The 11484-nt window shown below is 30.1% G+C and overlaps 1 protein-coding gene across 1 annotated transcript; it reads left to right on the forward strand.

Moving 5' to 3' along the window:
- Positions 1-9529: 9529 nt before the first annotated feature.
- On the forward strand, positions 9530-10699 carry LOC105962680 (phosphoenolpyruvate carboxylase kinase 1). The gene is made up of 2 exons (XM_012986993.2): positions 9530-10392; positions 10500-10699. Exons 1-2 carry the CDS (start codon positions 9609-9611, stop codon positions 10553-10555), a joined length of 840 nt encoding a protein of 279 aa, XP_012842447.2. The 5' UTR covers positions 9530-9608; the 3' UTR covers positions 10556-10699.
- The last annotated feature ends 785 nt before the right edge of the window (positions 10700-11484 follow it).

Consider the following 11484-nt stretch of genomic DNA (forward strand, 5'->3'; position numbering starts at 1 on the left):
GTAAACTTTACGGGAAAAAAAATATCAAAAAGAAAATTAATTTTTTTTATTTTTTTTTAAATAAAAAAAAATTATTAAAAAATAAAAATAATAAAAAAAAATGCTAAATGCTAAATGCAATTTGGTGGAAATACTGAATGCAGTTAGAGCAAAAATCGCATGTAAGGGCAGCATTGTCTTTTTGCCTCGTCTTTTTGCCTCTTCAGGGATGTATCTCAAAGAATTTTTTTTAGAGGTGAACATATCCCTATAGATTTCCCATATTAGGCGTGTATATCAAATGGCCCCTCTATTAATATACAATAATAGCATAAATGAAAACTATGTTAATATATTACGAGGTAGGTAATTTATTTGAATAAGTAGAATCCAATTAAATTTAAATTTGAAATAAGTAAGTTAGTTTAATACCTTTTGTCTATCCGTATTCATGAATCATGACTCAACTAGTACTTCACCCGTGCGTTGCACGGATATCAGTTTTAAAATGATAAAAATAATAATATTTAAACGATTATCTCTTTATAATAACACCAATTCAAGTAAAACAAAATGGAATGAAATAAAAAAAAAATTATCTCTTAATTCAGAGTTGTAACATATGAAATTCAATTAAATATTAGTAAGAAAAATATGCGAATGGCGCAAAGCACGATATGAAGATTAAGTGAAATAATTTAAAACATATGGTATAATTCTATTTCATGAAATGCAATCTACTATACCATGTGAATCCTCTCCAAAATAACTAACTTAACAACAAACACAGTAGCATAGAGGTAACACAATAGATATTCAAATAACCTGCAAGTTTATCACTAACAACATTCAATTAGTGATGCACATTACTCAAACAACAACACAACTTATAAATATTACAAAAAAGCTAGAAAAGATGTATACGCCAATACCAATAATAATACCAATGTTGATTTCAATATTTTGAAACTAATATTGATACTAATACTAATACTAATACTAATACTAATACTAATACTAATACTAATACTAATGCTAATACTAATATCAATATTAGTACTAATACTAATACTAATAATAATACTAATATTGATAGTAATAATAATAGTAATGCAGATATTAATATTGATACCAATACTAATACTGATACTCGTACTAATACGGGTACTCATACTAATATTAATTATAATCCTAATACTAACCTTAATACTAATACTAATACTAATACTAATACTAATACTAATACTAATACTAATACTAATACTAAAAACTAATATTAATACTAATACTAATACTAATACTAATACTTATACTAATATTAATACTAATACTAATACTAATACTAATACTAATACTAATACTAATACTAATACTAATTCTAATACTAATACTAATACTAATACTAATACTAATACTAATACTAATACTAATACTAATACTAATACAAATACTAATACTAATACTAACACTAATACTTACTGATATTGATACAAATACTGATATTGATATTGATACTGATACTGATACTGATACGGATACGGATAGTGATACTGATACTGACATTGATACTGATATTGATGTTAATACTCATACTGATGTTGATAGTAATACTGATGTTGATACTCATATTGACATTCATAGTAATATTAATATTAATAATAATACTATTACTAATAGTGATACTAATATTGTTATTCACACTGATATTGATGCTGATAAAAATACTAATAAAAATATTATACACATAATACTGATACAAATATTAATATTGATATTGATACTGATACTGAAATTCATACTAATATTGATACTCATACTGATTTTGATACTAAAATTGATACCGATACTGATACATATACTGATATTGATACTGATACCGATCATGGTACTGATATCGATATTAATACTGATACGGATACCTATACTGATATTAATACTAATATTAGTAAAAATACTAATACTATTACTAATAGTAATATTAATACTAATATTGATACTAATACTATTACTAATACTAATATAAATGCTAAAACTAATTTTAATGCTAATGATCTAATGCTAATGTTACATATATATATACTGATACCGATACCGATACCGATACCGATACTGATACTTATTCTGATATCGATACCGATATTGATACCGATACTAATAATGATACAGATACTGGTAGCTATATTGGTACGGATACATATTGTGGTACTGATACTGATACTTATACTGATACCGATAATAATATTGATACGGATAATTATACTTATGTTAATACTAATATATATTTGTACTAATACTAATACTGATACTAATACTAATATTGATACTAATACTAATATTAATACGAATACTAATACTAACACTAATACTAATACTAATACCAATAGTAATACTATTACTAATACTAATATTATACTAATACTATTATTAATACTATTACTAATACTAATATGTTAATATTGTTAATGTTAATGCTAATACTAATTTTGATGCTAATGCTAATATAATCTAGATATGCTAATTATTATGCTAATGTTAATTATGATTGTAATTCTAATATTATCCAAATCCTTATCGTATTCCTAATTATATTCATAACACTAATAATAGTTCTAATAGTAATCCTAATCATAATCCTATTCCTAACACTAATCATAAGCTTAATAATTTTAATACTAATAATGCAAATGCTAATGCTAATGTTAATTCTAATTCTAATCCCAATCCTAATGCTAATCATAATCCTAATTAATACTAATGCATGTCACTAATTATCGTACTAAGCATAATCATAATCTTAATTATAATTCTAATACTAATATTAATCATAATCCTAATAGTATATATATTAATCCTAATTACAATCTGAATCCTATTTCTAGTATTAATACTAATACTAATTCAAAGAATCTTAATTATATTTCTAATTCTAATACTAATATTAATCACAAATTCTGATTTTGCAATAAATTTTTTTTTGCAATGATCTATTATTTAATATAAAAAAAACAATTATATTCAATCTCAAACATTTATATCAATTTTTTTATGTGTGGTAGCTGAAGCATAAAAAAACACATATTAAATATATCAGAAATTAATATTTAATTATATTATCAAACTGGCATTAAGATTAATTAAAATATTATAAGGGTATAAGCAAACGTTAAGACGTAAAAGAACAATAATCTTTGTTAATAAGATAAATTATGAAAATCCTCCTGAACTTAGGCTAAATTACAGAAAACACCCCCACTTATCGGTGATTATACCAAAATTCGCCCTGATGTTTGTTTCTGTCTTACACGACCCCCTTATGGTATGTTTTTTTTACGGAATCTTTTTTATTCCATGTAATGTCCCAAAAAGTATGGAGTCTACCCTTGCAAATGTGACATTTCTATTATCGTACTTTTTAAACTAAAAAATTACCCTCGGGGTGGTCATGGTAATAATAAAAATTTGTGAAAGTGTTATTTAAGAAGAATAAAGATTTCGTGTAAAGTTCACCTGAGAGTAATTTTTGTCTTTAAAAAATACCATAAAGAAATGTCGTGTGTGCAGGGTACAATAAGCATTATTGGAATATTCCACGTAATAAAAAAATTCCTTGAAAAATCATACCATAAGGGGGTCGATGTAAGACGTAAACAAACATTAGGGGAATTATTAATATAAACTATTTACGGCAAGAGCACTTCGAGTGGGATTATTAAATGAGCTATAAGAACATTTAACCACCATTTTTATACTCCAAAACAGTAATTTTTAATTCTAATAGAGTTATGAAATGAGGTATTTTGATCTTTCATCTTTTAGAATGTAAAAATACATTATGCAATCATGCAGAATAAAATATCAAACATGAGTTATGAATTTAACCACCTCAGTGTCCATTTAGAAAATAACATGTGGCAATTAGATATATTTAATTAACAACTATTTAATACATATGGTTGGAGCAAATACATTTAGATAAATACCAAAATAAAATATTAAATAGCACATAAATATTTATAAACTCATTTTGATACTTTTGGGTTGGAGTTGCTGTAGATATTTACTTATTTATATTTATTAGAGTTATAATGAAATACTTATTAATAGAATACAATATATAGTGTATACGATCAGTATACATTTTGAACAAAACAATTGATATTCTTAATATTAGTCATTAAATAAGGTGGATAAACGAATTTAATTCCAAAGGTTTAGAATTATTATATTTTGAAATATATAAAATCAATTCTTTTTTTTATGATTTGATTAAACTAAACTTAGGTTATTCAATTTATTAGTATAATCATGATAAAATTTGTATTTTAATTAGTATATAATTTAAAAAGTTAAATCAATCGTAAAATTTATTGTCACTGGATTCAGTGAAGAAAAAATAATTATTTAAATAATAACATGAAACTCATGTAGTATAATTTTCAATATGGTAAATAATTGTGAGTACATTACTCTACACATGGCATAACAAATAGTGTCAATTTTCGCAAGATAGTAAATTCAAACATGTATCTTTCTTTTTTTACAGATAATATTAATATATAATATTAAATTAGTAAAAAAATACATATTCTCTAGTCATGCTCATGTAAAATGTATAATATCAAATAATTTATTCTGCAATTTTTTTTTTAGGGGCGTGCTAAATCCTACACTAAAATTTACTTAATCCCACACATAAATTAAAAAAAAAATATTTTCTCTCTACTAAAATTCTCTCTAAAATGATTTTATCCAAGTCACTCAAAATTCATTAGGTGAATAATCATAGAAAATGAGTTTTGTTTTATTTAGTATTTATTCAATTTCATTAAGCCTTTTTAATTATTCAAATTCATATTAATTCTAATTTTTTCTTCAAATTTCAACTTTATTTTAGTTTGAACATGTGAAGATTTTTGTGAAATTCGAACTTGGAATGTTAGGGATATTTTTAGTGTGATATTGTGAAAAAATTAGGGAAAAAAAGAAGGGTGGGAAAGGAGAGAGAACATTTTAGAGAGATAAATATTTTTAATTATGTGCATGATTTGGTAAAAATAGTGTGGGATTTAGCATTTCACTTTTTTTTAATATAAATCCAATTTTAGGAATTAAAATTAAAAAAATTCGTAACGCCACCAATCATGCAATTATAATAAGGGAAGATTTTAACTCAAATTTGACTAAATTCAAATTAAATTAATTTTAAAATGAAATTCAAAAATAAATTTATTTAGGGTTTCCAAGAAAGTTGATATATTTAGAGCATTTTATAAATGGTAGGATATAAATATATTAATAAAATAATTAAATATATCTAATAACCTCTAATTTTGGAAAATGATGACATGTTTTTTGATGATTTATTTCCACCAATCAATTCGCCACTTGGGATAAAATTGTTGACATGTCATCAATTGAAATTGCCAAATGTCAATCAATTAGCTATGGAATTCAACTTTTATATATTATATAGATTGCCCTTGTTTTTTATTTCCTTGATTATTTGTTCTAGCGCAAACAAATTCTCATAAAATAAAAATAAAATAAAAAATCATGATGTTTATTTATATTTCTCATGTAATTCTCCCTTTTTAATCATATAAGACTTTCAGTTGTATCGGTCCTTCGATGAGTAAATAGAGTTCATTGGATACTTGTAGGTCTAGTGGTTTTTTTATATTATTTGCGTTCACTAAATCTCTACAGACATATCGATTTCCCAAACTCTATGGTAAGAAAGCGGATTAGGAGAACGGTGAGAGAAAATGAAGGAAGGAAATAACTCATAAATGGCAACATAAAACTTCATTAAAAATCGAGAAGATAATGGAAAAGACGATGAAAGAGAAATTATAAAGATGGAAACTATGATCTATTTTCTTCTAACTCAACAATTAATTATATATTAAATAATTAGGACTTTTGAGCTTCTTATTCCTTTCGAGAAACCAATACGACAGATGATAAAAGGTTAATTATTATTATCATTAGTGTAAATTATTTTGTTGTCCTTGAAATCTTATATTTAGAATCTCTTATATGGGGGCATTTTTTTGTCCGTACAAAAAAGGAAAGAAGCACCTATTGCATTCACACTTTTATAAAAAGTATATATAATATATATATATATATATATATAGATTATTCAATGTACAAAAGCATGCAATCTTGATTACCAATAGCTTAGGGTCATTACATGCCTTCATATTTTTCATCCACCCTATCAAACTTATAATTTCGTTTTATAAAGTGATTTCTTTTGCGACAACTGAAAGTTTTTATATTAAGAGAGAAAACCTTAATCAGCAGCAGCACAAAGTAGCTCTGATGATTTCTAGCCCCCTCATGCAACAAAAACTCTCTGAAACACAGACGGTGGACGTAAATTGCGTTTTTCTACTGATATATAATATAGATTATTAGTGAGAACCCCCAACACATTTGGTTACAACCATTTTTCAATATTAGTCAAACACCCCTTAATCATTAAATTAAATGTTTTTTTAAGTGCTATGCATAATACATAATTTGCCCTTAATGCTTTATTATTTCACATCTGCTATAATTTTCTTACGCCATTCACCGCTTCTCATCACCTTCTCTTCTCTCATTTATGTCATTCTCCCCATAATCCGTTTCGTCCCTTTTCACTATGTCTTGACTAAATCTATGGTGCAACAAGAACCACTCCATCGTAGCCTCCATCACCCACCCCTGAAAATCATAACATGAGCCGACGATTTTGGGAACAGTCTCAAGGACGCGCTCATAGCGCATCTTTGCTCCTTCAACAATAAAGTCGAAGCCGCCAGATATGAAGATCTCGCCCCGTCGCCGCCGCCGCCATCACTGCAATTCTCGATCTAGTTGTAGAAGACGGCATCAAAAACTCAAAAATCGCTTCCTACCTCCCCCTAATGTCCACCGCCGGATCTAGTGACCTTGCCGCCGCAGCCTCTGCCCCGTCGTCGCCATCGTTTTGATTTTTTTTTTTAATTTGTTTTGTGATGCTTTTGATGTCGAGTATCTTTTATAACATTATAGTTGTTTTTGTTATTCTGCTATTTTTTATAGTTGTTTTCGTTATCCTATTATTTTTTTAAGTTGATTTCGATAGTTTATAGTTGTTTTCGATACTTTTAATTGATTTTTGATTTTTTAGTAGTTTTTTCGATTTGACTACTTAATAGTATGGCCAATTCGTTAGCATTGCCATGTTTGGAACATAGTAAAAAAATGATTTCACTAAAAAACAAATAAATATCACTTCATCTTTCAATTTTTTCTTCTAAAATATTTTTTTCTAACACTTTTAAACGTGATTTGACTGCTACAGTTTATTTTGTCTCCTTCTAAAATATAAACAAACATTTCTTTCATTCTCAAAATTTTCCCCGAAAACATATTTCCTCAAAATAAAATCAAAATAAGTTTCAAAACGCTTCCAAACACTGCATCGGATTTTTTTATATATGTCTTTCTACATTTTCCCAAACTAAGTAACAATCACCACCACCACCGGCCACCAGCACAACCACCACCACCTCTCTTTTTTTTCCCCCTTTGCAGTAAAGAACCACCCTTAAATTTCTCTCTCGTTTTCTTCAACGCAATTACTATAAGTGAGGCTAATGTGTATTTTAATCTATTTTATATGGTTTACACTTTTTGTTTTTGTTTGCCTTTTTATATATGTTTTTATTGTTATGTCTGTTATTAAATTTGAGTGAATTATGTCGATTGAGTATGTATATATCTTTATTTCAAAATTAGAGTTATATGTATTAGTGGAGAAGTCATATAATAATTTAATATTTCTCCCCACTTAGGTTTTTTTTTTTTTTATTTTTTTTCAATTTAGGAACAATTTTAATATTTTATTTCCCTATTATTCGCAATTTCATTGATAATGGAACGAACACAAGCATATAAATTATGGGAGGAAGTTCTAGGATTGGGAAGAGGAGCTTCGGTGAAGAAACACGAAGTTTGAGTAAGAGAGTCTTTAATAGTTTATTAGGTCTTAAAATATACACCGTAAATCTGAACTAGTAAAATCGTGTTTGCAGATTCTCGTGAATGTATGTCACTTTTGTGTCCGAACCAGATTAATTTCTTGTATTCTTTACTCTGCTTTTAGTAGTAAATAACTATGTCAACACAAGAATTATGGTTGCAACATATTTCTGCATTAACAAGTAAACTGTTACGGCATAAAATAATTGATTTCTATAAGTATATAATCAATACTTGACATCAAGAGCTTTACACTAGAAATACATTGTGTTTGATTTTAGGAATTTAATTTATCTATTTTTTCTAGAGAATTATCTCTCTACCCCTCTCTCTATCAATCTCACGTTAAATAAGGATTATAGACAATCCTTCTATATAACTCATGATTTCAAGGAAATAAGGAAACTTGAAACTCAATGAATCATATTCATATGCAACTTCTTTCTTCAACCATGCATCTTGATCCAACGGCTCACATCATCTGTGGGGATAGAACTTCACCGGAGAAATTTCCATAGTACACACACAAAACGCATTGTGCAAAGCCTTGTATACATGGATAGCATCAATTACTCTGATACCGAATCCTCGAACTTAATCTCCAATCATTGCCTAAAGAGATATCAACTTTTCGTAGAATTAAGAAACAGAGCAAAATCAAAAATGGAAAATGGGGAATGGAAGAAGCGTATTGTTGCCGGAAATTAAACAAGTCTTCTGGTACAACAGTAACATGATCTGGAAAAATCATCGAAGGGAAGATTCTTTAATTTGGACTTTTCGGTCGACATATTGCCGATATGAATCAGAACATGGCGTCCCTCTCTATCGTTCGCGACGACTGGTGACGAGATTTACTAATGAGAAGTACAAAATAGCTGGAGGTGGACTTTGTAGGGGAGATGTATGTGTGCGGCGAATTTCGTGAAAAATAGTTGATGGGTTTTTGTGGAAATTGCAATTTATGGCCTGATATAAGGGAAAGAACGGGCTTTCTGAAAATTGAAGGGATTGAACTGTTTGTTTTTTTATTTTAAAGTATTTAGGTCTTTTCAAGTTTAAAACACACCTCGGGTCGTAAATATGGCGAGTCTATCGCAATATTGGATTACAGGGATCTTATTGGTTTTGACTAACTTTGTAGTTTAATAAAAAAAAAATTGATACTGAGACTTCTCTAATAATTACAAATTACCAAGAGGTGCTAAGGTTGGTCCTACAAAAATTATAGGGCAAAATTAAAGTTTCAAGATAATATCAAATTACAAAAAAAATTTCTCATTCTTTGGTAATTACAACAATCCCATCAACTATATATTGTCTCATGAAAAAACATTTCTTTCAATCGATAAATTTGACACTATAAACGTAGGCATGTAAGACGATACACAGTCGATGAAGATGATTGTGATTATCAAAATATTTCGTAATTTTGTCTTACCTCAGAATGTTGGTCTTAATTTGCCATAAATTATAGTTGCAATTTCTCTCTCAAAGAATATTCCCCCTTGAGAGCTAAATACCCCCTGCTTACCCGTCTCTCTCTCTCTCTATAAATAAACCCCAACCTTCGGAAATCTCTCGCACATCAACAAAGTCAAAAAAACCATATCATGTGCGATAGCCTAAAGCGAGACTATCAGTTGTGCGAAGAGCTCGGCCGCGGCCGATTCGGCGTCGTCTACCGCTGCTACTCCGCCGCCGCCGGCGAATCATTCGCCTGTAAATCCATCTACAAGGACTCTCTCTCCTCCGACCCAATCGACCGCCGCTGCCTCGACACCGAGCCCAAAATCCTCCACCTCCTCTCCGGCTGCCCTAACATCCTCCGCCTCCACAACGTCTACGAAGACGCCACCTACATCCACCTCGTCACAGATCTCTGCGACGGCGGCGATTTATTCGACCGCATCTCCTCCGTCGGCCGCTTCTCCGAGCCCGACGCCGCCGCCGTTCTGAAGCAATTGACGGCGGCAATCGCCTATTGCCACCGATTGGGGGTGGCGCACAGAGACATCAAGCCGGACAACATTCTTTTCGACTCTCGTGGAAAGCTGAAGCTCGCCGACTTCGGATCCGCCGAACTGTTCGGCGGCATTTCCGAGATGAGCGGCGTGGTGGGGACGCCGTACTACGTGGCGCCGGAGGTGCTGACCGGGAGGAGCTACGGCGAGAAGGTGGATGTGTGGAGCGCTGGGGTAATTCTGTACATAATGCTCGCCGGTGTGCCGCCGTTCTTCGGAGACGGTCCGGCGGAGACTTTCGAGGCGGTGCTGCGGGGTAATTTGAGGTTTCCGACGAAGATTTTCCGATCGGTGTCGCCGGAGGCCAAGGATCTGTTGAGGAAGATGATTTGTAGAGATGTTTCCAGGAGACTATCCGCTGAACAAGTTCTGAGTAAGTTCTACTCTGAAATTGAAATTGTGCCATCAAAAATTATTTGAAAATTATTGCAATTTGTTTTTTTGTTTTTGCTGATTAACAATTATTAATTGTAATTACAGGGCACCCATGGATAATAAATGGAGGAGTGACGTCATCAATGGCGGATTTCGCTTGAGAATTAGTTAGAATAAAAACAGAGTGCTATTATATCTATGTAAATTAGGTGTTTGATAGATAATCCTCTCTTTCCCCATTACTTTTGTGTTAGTTTTTTTGTAATCTGAGGTTTGAGGAAATGAAGAAGGGATGATTATTCTAATTTTTCATATTTTATTTTTAATTTGTTAATTGTTATATTCATTGCGGGTTTTTGAAATTTGGAATCTGGATTCTTCTCCCAAATAATAAAACCATTATTGGAATATTGATGGAGAGGGCATATTCTTGGTATATGCCTTTTTGATGAAAAAAAAGGTGTGAAAGAAAATAGGTGCTTCGCCAACTCACACCTATTTTCTGACTTCTGAACTTGGGACATGTTGTTATCTGGCTGAATTCAACTCACTTGATAAGCAGACTTCAAGTCTTCAATTATCAATTATAAATTAAAGGGTAAATTACAAACACCACTGAGGTATGATCAAATTACAAAAACACCCCTCTTGTTTGGGTAATTACAACCATCCCCTCAACTTCTCAAATTTAGTGGAATCTTCGAGATTATATGGAATTTATCACTTTTGTACCCGTTTTATCCCATTCAAACTCTACATTATGAAGCAAGATGATCATAATATGTGATTTTTAGCTTGTATATATCAGTTTGTGGTGCATCGGAAACTGTATTTTTACACAAAACGAGTACAAACTAGAGCACATTTCACGTAATCTAGATGATTATGTTCAATTTGGCACCGTAAGGGTGGAGGTGTAAGAAAAAATCATAGTTGAGGGGTAGATGTAATTATCCAAACAGGAGGGGGGTTTTTGTAATTTGACCATACCTCAGGGGGGTGTTTGTAATTTACCCTAAATTAAAAAAAAAAAAAAAAAAAAAAAAAAAAAGGTTAACTTATGGTTGGTTGCATTTTCATCTCAATTCTA

Source organism: Erythranthe guttata, chromosome 6, assembly GCF_056151865.1.
Source record: "Erythranthe guttata isolate IM_541 chromosome 6, IM_541, whole genome shotgun sequence".
Classification (NCBI taxonomy): domain Eukaryota; kingdom Viridiplantae; phylum Streptophyta; class Magnoliopsida; order Lamiales; family Phrymaceae; genus Erythranthe; species Erythranthe guttata.

What these genes read in the sequence shown, in the direction of transcription:
- LOC105962680 (XM_012986993.2), top strand. Translation starts at nt 9,609, where the DNA reads ATGTGCGATAGCCTAAAGCGAGACTATCAGTTGTGCGAAGAGCTCGGC. An exon ending in ATCCGCTGAACAAGTTCTGA is followed by an intron (nt 10,393 to 10,499) that starts GTAAGTTCTACT and finishes TTGTAATTACAG; the next exon opens with GGCACCCATGGATAATAAAT.